This window comes from Ursus arctos, unplaced genomic scaffold (genome assembly GCF_023065955.2).
Source record: "Ursus arctos isolate Adak ecotype North America unplaced genomic scaffold, UrsArc2.0 scaffold_34, whole genome shotgun sequence".
Taxonomy (NCBI): domain Eukaryota; kingdom Metazoa; phylum Chordata; class Mammalia; order Carnivora; family Ursidae; genus Ursus; species Ursus arctos.
This window is the reverse complement of record NW_026623030.1, coordinates 28300989-28314541: the sequence shown is the minus strand read 5'-3', so window position 1 is coordinate 28314541 and position 13553 is coordinate 28300989. Positions and strand designations below refer to the sequence as shown.

The following is a 13553-nucleotide window of genomic DNA, read 5'->3' as shown; positions in this document are numbered from 1 at the left end:
GTCACCACTAGGGGAGGGGCTGTCACAGCTGGGAGATGTGCAAATGACATCTGGTGCTGCCGCACAGGACGGCCCCCAGCAAAGATCAGCAGAGCCCAAATGCCAGTGGTGCCACGGCTGAGAAACGCTGCCTTACCCACACGTGCGCTCCCCAGGGGCCCTTTCTCCGACATCTGTATTCAGATCGCAACTCCAGACCCCTCCCTTGCTTTATTCTTCTCGTTTATCATGTATTACCCTCTCATACGCTATGCATTTTACCTATTTATTGTGGTTATCGTTTGTGCTCTCTTCCTAGAACATAAACTCTAGGATGACAAAGCTTTTTGACGGCTTTGTTCAGCGTTCAGTGTTTTTTCTGTGCCTAAAATAGTACCTGGTGCTCAGGCACAGGGCCACACTTCCTGCCAGCGGGGCCACTCGGGGCTACCAGGTCCCACATTGCCCCACTGTGCACAGTGCACACATAGGTGTACACACACACAGGTGCACACACGCACAGGTGCAGACACAGGTGTAGATACAGGTGTGCATATGCACAGGTGCACACATGTACAGGTGCACACAGGCACACACACACACAGGTGCAGACACGCACAGGTGCAGACACAGGTGTGCTTATGCACATGTACAGGTGCACACAGGTGCAGACACGCACAGGTGCACACACAGGTGTAGACACAGGTGTGCATATGCACAGGTGCACACATGTACAGGTGCACACAGGTGCACAAAAACGAGGCATACACACAGGCGCACACGCACAGGTGCAGACACAGGTGTGCTTATGCACACGTACAGGTGCACACACAAGTGCACATGAGGAGGCAGGATTTCACCGGCGATCCCACGCTCCATAACAGCAGCAGCAAACGTTTGCTGAGCGTTTACACTGAGCCAGGAGCCATTTTGAGAGGGTCGCATGGTTGATCTCACTGAAGTCTCACCAAGAACACACGAGGGAAGGTACTTTATCTTTCAAATCCCAACCATATTTCAAGTGAGGAATCAAAGGCACAGAGAGGTGATGTAACTCGCCCAACATCACACAGCAGGTAGTCAGTGAGCCACACAGAGAGTCGACCCCTAACCTCTGCTCTCAACCCTGATGCCCACCGGCTCTGTGATGATGGAGCTGTTTGGTTTTGATCCCTGCCTCATTCCTACTGCAGGCAGACTCTATTTCCCCTTCCTGCCGTGGACCTGGCCCCGTGATGAGCTTTGGCCAGCAGTATGTGAACAGAAGGGACAGCTGGCCAGTCCCAGCTCAGGGTTTAGAGGTGCTGCGTGTTTCGGGCGGGCTCTGTGTGCTCGGCCAGGAGAGGCTCTTCCCCAAAGTCGCTGCTACCTCTCCACCACCCTGGAACGAGACCCATGGAGCCTGTCTAAGCCCCCCCTGTGGTGAGGGGTCCACCCCAGCTGAGCCCACACACCACCGGATGGCCTGCAAATGCAGAAGCAAGAATATGTGATCTCTGGTTAAAACAAGTGGACGTCGGGCCATCTGTTAACGGGGCACAGCTGCTAAGTGCTTGGTTGCAGGTGCACCCACCCGTCACTCTCAGGGGCTTCCATGCTCCCTCCTCCCTTGTCCCCGCTCCAGTCCCCCCTCTTATCCTTCTGTCTCTCCTCCTCAGGAGGCAGAGTGACCACTGGAGGTCTGGGAGGAAGAGAAGACGGGGAGCCTGGCTCCCAGGTTTGGGAAGGACACAGTGGATTCGGGAAGCGTCTGTGGAGCGCTCCTCGTCCTGGAGCAGCGGCGTTCACTTGGACCCAGCTTTGGGATTTGACCCCTTTTCTGTCTCCGACGACCTTCGGCCAATGCGGCTTGTGCGTGCTGGCAGCCTTCCCCCACGGCTGCCGCAGGGAAGCTTCACATTTCCTGGACGCCAGGCTCCCTAGTCGCTGAAGGGGTCACAGTGGCTGCTCGGACATCACAGGGAGACAACCACAAGGGCCAGGCAGGGCCTGGGCCAGCCAGTGTTTCTGAGGCGAGGTCTGCACGCCTCCCTTCTTTTCCCTCCTGCCCCTCACTGCCTAGGCCAAACGGAACTCCCACGGCCCCGGAAATCTGTTCAGCGATAACTCGCAGTTTATCCAGCTGACCATGAGGAATGCGCCGAGACTCGGACACGCCGCATGCTCAGCTCAGGAATCCGGTCCTTATAGAGGGGGCTATGCTGAGCCAGGCCTGGATGGGCGGGGCCGGGCAGGGAGGGGAGCGGAGGCCAGGAGGCCAGAGGGAGAGAGGCAGGGAGGGGAGGTTGGGATGGGAGGCGGGGAGGCCGCGCTGGGATGCTGGCCAGGGCGCTCGGCCAGGGAAGAGAAGGGGAGTGCCCGTGTGGCCTCTGCGTGTGGCAGGGAGCCGACCTGCAGACACCACCCGGCCCTAAACTGTGCCTCCTTTATCCGCCGACCGAGGGCTCCTTCTTTCAGCAAACACTCCCTGGGCCCCTGCTCCATTCCAGGCTTGTGTCCAGGTGCCGGAGACAGGAAGTGAGAGGCACGAGGCTCCTCTCGGGAGGTTACATTTCGGGAGAACGGCCGCAGATGAGAACAAGCCGACGAGGAAAGAGCCATGAGCAGCACAGGCCACGAGCAACACGAACGAAGGACCCTCACCCGAGGACGGGAGCAGAGCAGACTCTCCGGGAGGTGACGTTTGCTCGGATCCTCCCTGGCGGGGAGGTGAGAGCCCTGTGGGGTCTGGGGGAGGAAGGTCCCAGGAAGAGGGAATCGACAGGAAGAGCTAGCTAGCATTTATGCAGTGTCTGCTGTATGCTAGATTCTGTGCGGAGCCCACAGACTTCCAGGTGCGGGCACTGGGGCACAGAGAGGTTGAACAACTTGTCCAAGGTCACACAGCAAGTAGCACTCGGACTCGGACGTGACAGCAGTGGTTTAGCTCCAGAAAGCCTCCTCTTTTTTTTTTTTTTAAATGATCTTTGCCAATGTAATTGGTGAAAAGTTATCTCTGTCCTTTCACTTTGGAATAAAAAAGGGCAAAGGATGTAAAGACATTGCTTGAGGTCTGTGATAACGCGGTCTTCTGTGACGTCTCCGTGCCAAGGCGCTCACCGACAAGAGACTCATTAAACCTGATTTCCTTCCTTCTCTTTTCGGAAGTCGGCCTCACACCATCATGCACAGTAGCCCGTGTGACTTGGAGAGCAGGGTCGCAGCTCCGTCCCCTCCATGGACGGTTAGAAGCCACACAGTTTTTTGAAGGGAAAAAAAAGCCTTTGGTATTCTCTGAGAGTTAATGGAGGTACTTTGACGTGTCAAAGTCGTATGCACTGAAGACGTCCGCCTTGATGCTCTGGTACAGGTCCACGGTGTGAGATCGCCGCTGACACGGTTCCCATCGCCTGTGTGCACGCGTGCACGCGGAGAAAGTGGAATTCGGTATCTACCGTCCGAGCAAAGGCCCAGCGCTCAACACGGCCCTTCTGCTGGGCGCAGGCCCCGAGGCAGGGCCGGGCCTGTAGCAGAAGCACAGGGGAGGTGGGGGATCCTCCTTCAGGCTACAGGCTGGGGCGTATGGTGCGAGGAGACCACGGCATCTCAGATCTGCCAGGATAATTCAAGGAGAAATCCCGCAAATGCGGGAATCAGCGCAGCGCCTGGCACACGGCGGGCAGGCAGGTGGGGCCGGGCCGGCGGGCGGGGCGTATGCGGAGGGCCGGGCAGATGGACGCCGTAGCCCAGAAGTCTGTTTTCAGGGGCTCTGGTTATTCCTGCCTTGAGGAGGAGCGTGGAAAGAAGCTTCCAGAGTGACAGCCCTAAACAGATCTGACCTGTCTCTCTGAGTCACTGACACCTTCATCCCCGGGGGGCGATGGGCTCGCTTTCCTCTGGTGACATCACTTGAGGTCCTGAAGTCCTGGATCCAGGATGATGGGACTGGGTGTCCCATGGCTTCTCTCTGAACCCCCAGGCCTAGCAGAGCTACTGGGAGAGGGGGTGGTCAGCAGCCCCCGCCGCCGACTGAATGCGGTGCTGTCACTCTGTCACTGGGAGCGAGGAGCAGAGGGTATAATCACGGGTCCCCCGGCAGCGAGCACAGAAACAGTCTAGCCACATGATAGACGGGGGCATCTCGGGAGGGGTGTACTGGAGGACCAGGCCCCCCTGGCCATGACCACACCGGTCTCCCCTCTGGGAGCTCGGCGGTCAGAGGGAGCTGGCAGGCCAGCTGGTCCGAGTCTCAAGCAAGTCTGCTCTCTTTATCTGACAGGTGTTTTCCTCTTCTGAGCCGGGATTGCCCCATTCAAACTGTCCACACGCCAGGCGTCCACTTCCTTGCCAATTACCCGCTGGCTTCAACAGCCAACCGCAGGGCCATGTCCTCCAGGGAGAACCAGGGACACAGGCTCTCCTGGACATCCTCCCAGCACAAACCCACCTGCACACCTGTCTTGCCATCAGCATCTCAGCAAGGAGGACCAGAGGAGGCACCATGGTCCCTAAGCTGACACCGTGTGGCCATTAGTCATCCCCTAAGAGCTCAGGAGCAGAGCTGCATGGGCGCACACATGAGAGCAAATGGGAGTAACCCGCATTCCAGCTCAGATGCCCCGGACGCCCGTTATTTCTGCTGCCCGACATCTACTCATTTAATTTAGAATAAACAGTTTTTGAAAGATTTTCAGGGGAACCCCCATGGAGCCACATGCTTCCCATGCTCGGTCCACGTGCTTCGGGAGGTCTCGACGCCCGACACATCTCACTGCCCCGGCCCCGGGTCGTGGTCCAGGAGTGGTCACGCAGCTCAGCCTGCCCTATTGACAGCAAGTCCCTGGATTTCCGACGGAGCAAAGGGAGCCTCTCGTCTCTGCTGCACTTGAGCCTGAGAAGTTGTGGGCCTCCAGCCTCCAGGGGCCACCACATGGGGGTTCAGAATGACACCTGCACAGGTGAAGCCGAGCTGCCCTAGACCTCCCATGCACAGGACAGTTGCTGCCCTTACTCGTTAAGCCAACTGGAGTCTTCATCGCTCCACAAGCACGTAGTCCCTGACAGAGCCGTCATGGACCCCTGGGAAGGCGGGCGTGCGACGCGGCCTGAGACCAAATCCTTGTCTGCAAACTGATTTCAGCAGAGAGGCCGAAGAGGGACAGGAAGCTCGGGATCTGGCAGGACAGGACGCTAACCCAGACCGGAGCTTCACGAGGCAAGCCAGTTACGTGGCTCCAGTCTGGACCCCCGTACCCCGCACTCCACGGAGCTGGCCGGACACGTCTCGTCACTGCAAAGGCCACTCGCTCCCGGCTGCAGGATTCCCGGGGCTCCTTAGGCGAATCCAGATGGAGCGTCTCTTGGCTCCAGTGAAGTCTGACTCGTAAACAAACGGCCTTATCTTTTGCAAAGGTCTTTTACTAGGACAGTTATTCTTTGTAGCCTAAGACAGAGGGTGAGAGCCATCTGCTCCTTGCTGGCCAGTCCCGGGCATTTGTTTCTGCCACCCAGCTCTGGCTGGAGGGTTGGAGGCTTGGGTCTGCGTTCCCCGTGGAGCTTCCTGCACTGTTGGAAGCGCCCTGTGTTTGTGCCAGCCGGATGGCGGCCACTGGCCACATGCCTCACGAGCACAGCTGTAGCGCTGAAACTTCCACTTTATTTCATTTTAATTAACTTAAATAGCCACACGTGGTAGGTAGCTGCCATACTGCACATGCAGCCTTAGGCAAATCTTAACATCTGGCTGTGAGGAGAGCAGCGCGCTCTCAAACGTGCCCGAGCGCACCAGACGCCGCAGACCACACGGGCCCGGCGATCGGGCAGATGTGGGTTTGAATTTCGCTTCTGCCATTTACTGGCTGTGTGGCCTTGGGCAAGTCACTCGACCTCTCTGGACCTCAGTTTCTTTATCTGCAAAATGAACTTGTAATAGTGTTGACCTCAGAGTCACTGGTGTGATCTACTTAAAATCCAAACGAGAATTCCCAGCAGGACCCTGTTGCTCTTAGAGGAAATCAAAAGTCTGATAGTAAACCCGAGGCCTGGGGCTCTCGACATTTGGGCCGGGTGATTCTGTGGGATCAGACGGTCCCGAGCACGGTACGACGTTTAGTGGCCCACGTGGCCTCCAGCCAGCAGATGCCAGCAGCCCCCTCTGTCTGAGTCACTACAACCCCAACGTCTCCGAGCATCACCCCATGTCCCCCTGGGGCACGACCAGCCCAGCGTGAGCACCCCGGTGCTGGGTCTCCCTGGGACGAAAGAGGCGCCAACGTGAACGCACAGTCCTGCCTGCTCTGCGTGCGCCAAGGCTAAAACTCACAGCAGACTTTCCAGGTGAGGGCGAGTATCTCGCAGTTTTGCAGGGGACACAACGGGGGCTGGAGGAAGAATGGGGGCTGGAGGAAGATGACGGCGGGGGGCGTGGGCGTGCACCTGACCTGCCCTCGGAGTCTCTGCTGCAGGATTCTGGCGCTGGGGGAGCCTCTCATGCCTGGAGCGTCCTCACATGGCAGTGGAGACACGGCGGGAACGGGGCATGGCTGGGCCTGGTGCCCCACGTTCCAGGAACTGCTCTGCGGGCCTCGGATTGCTTTTACCCCGTGGCTCTTGGAGATAAAGATGCTGCTCCCAGCGCCCTCGGGCGCGAGGGTGGGGAGCGCACTTCCCTCCCAGGGAAGGTCGGCCCACTCTGCCCCGGGCCCGAGGGGCGCCACCCACAGTGGCCCCGGGCCTCACAGACCGACACTTCGGGGCTGCTGGTAAGAGCCCAGCTTCCCAAGGCCTCGGGGCTAGTGGATCAAGGGCACGTTCAGTGAGAGGGAGTTTCGGGCCCACAGGAGCAGCGCCCGGGGGAAACTGAGGCCTCCACCGAGCGAGTTCTGGAAAGAGCACAGGCCCTGTGGGCCCCGGGAGAGCCGGGCAGCCGGTCGCCACATGTGTTCCTGTTAGCTCAGCGCCGGGGACCTTAACCAGGGCTGTGGCCTGGAGGTCAGGCAGGCTGCGCTGGAAATCCCGTCACGATGCTCGAAGTCGTGTCACCCCCAGCCCGTCGTGGGCGGTGCCTCGGCACCTGTGGCCTCAGGAGCTCCCGGGGAAGGCACGGGCAGGCTGCGGCCAGGGTGACTCGGGAGGGTGGGGTGGGGCGCCCCAGCTTCCGCTCCTTAGCATGAGGGGTGCGTGGGGAGCACGGTGCAGACGGGGGTGCACAGTTACGGGGGGCACTGACAGCTGTCACTTCCTGCTAACTGGCCCACTGTGTCCTCTTCGGAGACCGCTCCATCCAGAGGGCCCCTCGCCCCTCTCAGCATGGCCCCCCACGCCCTGACCTTCATCACCACCTGTCATCCTCACGTGTTCGTCTCCGTCTGCCCCTCTCCATCACCGCGATGCCTGATTCCGTGTGTTTTACTTATGGCTGAGGCCCCGGTACTGGAACAGTGCCCAGGAAATCACCAACATACACCTTCTGGAATGTACCAGCATGTGATTCAACGTATGCTGTGAAGATACCGTGACTTTGTGAACCCAGAGAGCTCGGCATGACCCCAGGCCCCATCGTCAGCTGTAGGACGCGTCATTCTCCCGAAGATGCTGGCGTGTGGACAGATGGGGACAGCAACCACTCCGTGGGGTCACGGGGGCCCTGGAGCTGCTCGTCCACCTCACGTGTCCCCTCCCCGAGGCCTTTGTCCCGGGGATGCTGCTCTTCCTCCTCCTGGATGGACATCTACACAGACGCTCATGGAGCTCCCAGGGCCCCCCACTCACATCCGACGCCAGCAGAGCAGTCCCCTCGCCACCCACTGCTTCCCTTTCCCAGATGCCCGCCAGTCAGGGACACGCGAGAGGAGGGAACAGGCGGAGCAGTGTAAAAGCCGTGGCCCGTCTCTGCCACACACACCGGCACAACCCACCCTTCTCTGTGTGTTTGGTCTGTGTGCGTGATCCCACCCACGGGGAGAGGGGCATAGAAGTGAGGGGGCAGGTCCACACTGATCCCTGCGGGCTGACAGGGGGGCTGCAGGGGTGTGTGTGTGTGTAGATTTGACAGTTATAAAATTGTGGTAAAAGAAGTTTGTGTTTCGTGATCCCATTTTTTAAAAATTATTTTTCTATATATGGATGTGCACTGATGTGTCAAGAGAGATGTGTAAGAAATGATCACCGAGCTGTTTTAATGAGAGACCACATACTGTATGATTCCATTTCTATGAAATGTCCAAAAAAGGCAAATCTTCAGAGACAGAAGGTAAATTAGTGGTTGCCCAGGGCTGGGGGTGGGGATGGGCATTAACGGCAAACGGGGTGACAAAAATATTCTAAAATTGGGTCACGGTGATGGTTACCCAGCCCAGGAAGCTTTCTAAAACACCACTGACCGGTACACACGAAATAAGTTGCAACTCTAATTATTTAGCAACAGCGTGCTTGGCACAGAGAGGATGCCGGTCAGTGCTCCGCCCGCAGCCCCGTCTTACCTCGAGGGCTGTCGAGGGATTCCCTGAGCCGGCCAGGGTCAGAGTTAAGTCCTTTCCATGTTTGGCTACTAGGTCACGTCCTTTTCTTGATTGATAACACTTGGCAACCCTCACAACCGCCTTCTGAACTAGGGACTGTGACCGCCCCCACTTTCCGAAGGAGCCTGGGCTGGGGAGAGGATGTACGGATTGCCCAACACTGCAGAGCTCGGAACGGTGAGGCCAGGAAGGTTTTGGAAGAAACCCTCCATGGTTCTCTTGCACTCCTTACAAACAAAGCCTCGACTGCCTTTGTCTGAATGGTCTTTTCAAGGACACCATCTAGCGAGCAGCTTCGGAAGGCAGAGGTAAGGTCCCCTTGAAGAGCGCAGAGCAGGCACGCTCGTGGACAAGCTTCTCCGGGGAGAAGGACGGGCAGGCTTTCTGCCTCAGTCCATCGGCTATTCTGACCATGTGGCTCGAAGGCGCACGGCTCCCCCCGCGTGGGAGACCGGACGTCCCAGATCAAGGTCCCAGCCTGGTCCGGTCTGTGGTCGTTACTCAGGACTCAGGCCCCGAAGCCCAGTGCTCTTCTCATAACCCAGCCTGCGTGTGCAGGGGTCCCTAGCATGGCCCCTGGCTCGGCCCCGTGGGGAGAAGAGCTCAGGCATCTGGGGCAGGAGGCGCAGAAACCCTGGCCGCTCTCCGTCCCCGACCAGGAGTCTCGCCTTCGGCAGCAAACCGGGGCAGGTTGGTGTGTCCGCTTGCACACACGGCGGGTGTTGGAGCCTTTGGCATCATCTACAGGGCTCGGGTGGGTCCGAGTCCGGACCCTAGTGCCCCTGCTGCGGGCCAGGTACTCACCACACGGTCCCTCCCCGCCCCCCTCTCCACGGCGCCCCAAGCCATGCCCCTCCAGCTCTGACCTCACCAGACCCCGAACCACGGGCCGCGTCTGCGTCCTGGGGATGGAGTCTGAGTCCGCCAAGCTCGGCCGACGTCCCCTCTCGGCTCCTGCTGACCCGGGACGACCCGTTGTTTCGTCAGCAGCCTGGGGCAGCAACTCCGGAGTCGTTTCAGGAGGCAATTTTTAGTTCAGTTCGGGTACATTTGTTTCTGAATCTATTCCTAGAAATACTAGTATATTCCTGGAAATACCAGTAACACCAGCTTTCTCTTTTCCTACTCTCTAAAATAGCAGTGAGTAACGGCTCCACGACAAACTCATTTAAGAGCAGCTGAAGATAGTTACACCAACAACTGCAGCGAAATTTGCTTCTGGGATTTTGTCGGCTCACAGATGGACCCTTTAACCCATCCAGAAAAGCCATCCGTGTGAACGTGTCCTTTCAAAGGGTCACACTTCCTTACCAGGGGTCCTGGCTCTTTAGGGAATTGCAAATCAGTCACAAAGACCGATGGTGGCCAAGGCCGGGGTGTGTGACCGTGGCTGGGGCAGGGTGGGCTCCAGATCCCGCCAAGGGCCTCCCCCCCACCTCGGCCTGGCCAAGAAAGTGGGGTGACTGTCCAGCCAGAAACACAGCATGGTCCCCTCAGAGCAGGGGCTCTCCAGCGCACAGGACAGCCCCCTAACGAAGAACCGCCTGGCAGAAAATATCCGTAGCGCCGACATGGTGAAACCCTGCCCCCGAGTTGAGATCTTTGCGCCCAACGGAGGAGCCGCTCGCCACGGCGGCCGGGGAGCCCTGGGTCGGGTCGGACGTGTGCCCCACGTGTAGATGCACACTGGGTTCGGACACCGGGCGCCATAAGCACGAAACGGCGCGTTCATAATTTTTATATTGATCACATGTTGAATGATCATGCTTTTCAAATAGTGGGTTAAACACATGCGTCAAAAACAATTAGCTTCACGTGTTCTTCCTTTCCCGAATGTGACTATCCGAGACATTTAAACCACACGCGTGGCTCACGTTGCTTCCCTTGGTGTGGTTCACAACTTTGTCCCTCCCGCTCCCCGCACAGGCCTCCGGGTCTTCTGTAAGGCGCTGTGGGCTTGCGGCTGCCGTTAGCCCAGAAATCACTCCCGGGGGTATTAGGAAAAAGCATCCCTCCCTCGAGATGCTGCGTGCAACAGTCAGAAAGCGGGGAGAATATGCTGGTGTTGCTGGGGCCCCTTGCCGCTGCTGGAGGTTGTCGTAACCCAGACGGCTTGCATGCCGCCCGAGGCCCGAGGCTCCGAGAGCAGTGGCCGCCGAAGCTGAGCGGGGGCTGCCGGCTGCAGGGAACGATCTTCCCACCCCAATCCCCGCACTCAGAGGTTTGTACGGTTCTCTTTGACTTACACGTGCTGCTTTTAACAGCAGAGAGGACGCTGGTGCTGTGTCGGACCCTGGTGAGGGGAAAAAGCTTTGTTTGGTTGCTTGCCTTGGACCTTTATGTTTTCTTCTGGGTGTGTTTCCAGGACTACAAAACATATGGAAAAGGGCCAAACGGTTCATTTCTGGCTTGGAACAGCCCTCACGCTGTCTTACTCCTTGAGCAAGCATTGTGGGTTCATTATCGCAGCCAATGTTGGTGGAAAGGACCAAGAATTACGGTCATTCCCTCAAGAAACTTTAGAGCAGATTGCTGTAGGCAAACTTTTCCTTGGAAGGGAGAAATAATAAATGTGTTAGATTTGCGGACCCGATGGTGTCTGTCATCACGGTGGGACCCTCCCGTGGTCACGCAAAAGCCACCACAGACAATACAGAAATAGGTTTGAACGGCCATGTTCCAATAAAACTTTATTTACACAAAGGAGGGTGGGCAGGATTTGACTCATGGTTCATGGTCTGTCCTATCAGTGGTTCCAACAGCTGCCCCATGGGCCGGACTCACGTTGCAGATGTATTTTTTGCCCATGAAAAATATTATAATTGGTTGCCCATGCGGGAACGCAAGTGATCTTTACATAAAATCCCATGTGTTGTTTCTCTCGAAGAGACGGCAATAAAGAGCTCCATTTACTCGTGGCCACGATTAGCCGTAGCCAAGGGCGGGTCGTCCTTCTAGCCCAGGGCACGTCTGGCTTACCGTTGCCCCCCTGCCATCACCTGCTTGCTTACTGTGCGTACTCGGGGTTTGAACCACAGCCCAAAGCAGACCTGATGAACACCGGGTCGGGAGTGATGCCGACATGGAAAAATCGAAATGGGAAAATTTAGTGGAGCGACTGCAAGTGTGGCGTACATAAACCCACCAGCTGAGTTTCTTATTTCCGGGGGCTGAACCTTCTTAGCGAATGGGATGCCCAAGGGAAGCTGCCATCGGGTCAATGCAGATGACGGATGGGGGCGCTTACCTTGATGACATCCTCATCTGTGGACTTGCACTCCACCGACTCCGAGATATCCATCACGGCGCTGTTCTCCTCCACAGAGACCACCCTGATGGGCAGGGCTACCGTCTTTCCCGTGAGAATGGCGGTGTTCAGAATTTCAGTGTCCTGCCGGAAGAATCAGACGTACCGGGTCAAGGGGGCAAGTCAGTGCTCTTGAACACCAGGGGGAACCTTCCAGGTGGTCCTTGTTGAGAACAAGATGCCGTGGCACTCCCCTTGGGAACTTGGGGCAAAAGGCCATTCTTTGGGACAATTTTCCAAGAACATTCAACAATGTAACATTTTACAAACATTAACAGTTTATGTAGGACCATCTTCTTAGCTACCAGCTACAACGGCTGAAACGTATTTATTCTTCTTTCGCAGAGACCAAGTGGAAGTGGTGCATTGGTTGGGTTTGGGTTGCAGGCAACAGAAACGAGCTCCGGCTAGTCTGAGCAGGAAGGCGCTGTGGTCGGTTGAGTTAACGCTCCTCCCCACTCCGAGCCCGAGCCCTAATCTCCGGAGCTGGCAAGTCTGTTCTGTTACGTGGTCTAAGGGCCTTTGCTGTTGTGATTAAGAGACGGATCTCAAGATGGGCAGGTTATCCAGGGCCAGACCCAACAGAATCTTAAGGGTCCTTTATAGAAGGTGACCGTGAGGGTCAGAGGAAGATGGGACGAGGGAGGGGACCGAGGCAGAGGTCGGAGGGATACGATCATGACCTAGGAGAGGTGGGGGGGCCCTAGGAGCTGGAAAAGGACACATCCTCCCCTACAGCATCCAGAGGGAACCCAGCCCTGCTGACACCTTGATTTTTGCTCCATAGGACCCATTTCTTTTTTTTTTTTTTTAAAGATTTTATTTACTTATTTGACAGAGATAGAGACAGCCAGCGAGAGAGGGAACACAAGCAGAGGGAGTGGGAGAGGAAGAAGCAGGCTCATAGCGGAGGAGCCTGATGTGGGGCTCGATCCCATAACGCCGGAATCACACCCTGAGCCGAAGGCAGACGCCTAACCGCTGTGCCACCCAGGCGCCCCCATAGGACCCATTTCTGACTCCGGTGCCCAGAACTGTGATATATCCAGCAGGTGTTAACATGGTACAGTGATAGGGAACTAATGCAGGTTCTTACCAGTTGGGTCCCGGGCCACTCCAGGGTCAAAGGAAAAGCAGCAGCAGGCCTTGGAAAGGCAGGCCCCCCATCCGCTCCCAGGATACTGGAAACCAGAAAGAAGGGGCAGCGTCTCCAGGTGGAGCGGAGTGAACAGCTTTGGCCATTTCTCTCCCCGAGTCCCCCCCCCACAGAGGATCTGCATTCTCTGGGGGGACAGTCTGGTTGGTCTCACGGGGGTTAAATGCCCATCCCTCGTACGGGGGAGGATGGCACCCCCGTGACTCACACGCTTACCCAGGAAAACGGTCACTACGAGAAGAAGAGGGAGTGAAGGGATTCCCACCCGGCAAAGGAGAGAAACAGCACACGTCCGCTCCGAGATCAGTGAGCCCGTCACTTTTATCCCCCAATGCCCAGGACCGCTGCACCTCGGTGACGGACGCCAGCCCGCTGGGGCGCCATCTTTCATGCAGACTTTGAAGCACACCAAAGGCTCTTGTCCTGCTGCCCCTCGGAACCCCCTCCTCCACAGCTGTGGGGACTCGGCCTCACCCCGTTCACACCAACTTCTTGCAGAACGATTAGCATCGCGGCTCCCACACATGTAGTCATGTTCAAAGTGGTAAAGAAAGTACTTTCTCGTTTGAGTCTAGAGGCACTTCTGTCATTCTCCCTTTTAGGGCCAAATGAA

General features: G+C 57.3%; 1 protein-coding gene across 1 annotated transcript in view; it reads right to left on the bottom strand.

Moving 5' to 3' along the window:
* Positions 1–13553, bottom strand: part of TMEM132C (transmembrane protein 132C) — a 195361-nt gene that overhangs the window by 14941 nt on the left and 166867 nt on the right. The window contains exon 5 of the mRNA XM_026514565.4: positions 11725–11868. Coding sequence (XP_026370350.3) covers positions 11725–11868 — 144 coding nt within the window. The remainder of the gene's footprint in view (positions 1–11724; positions 11869–13553) is intronic.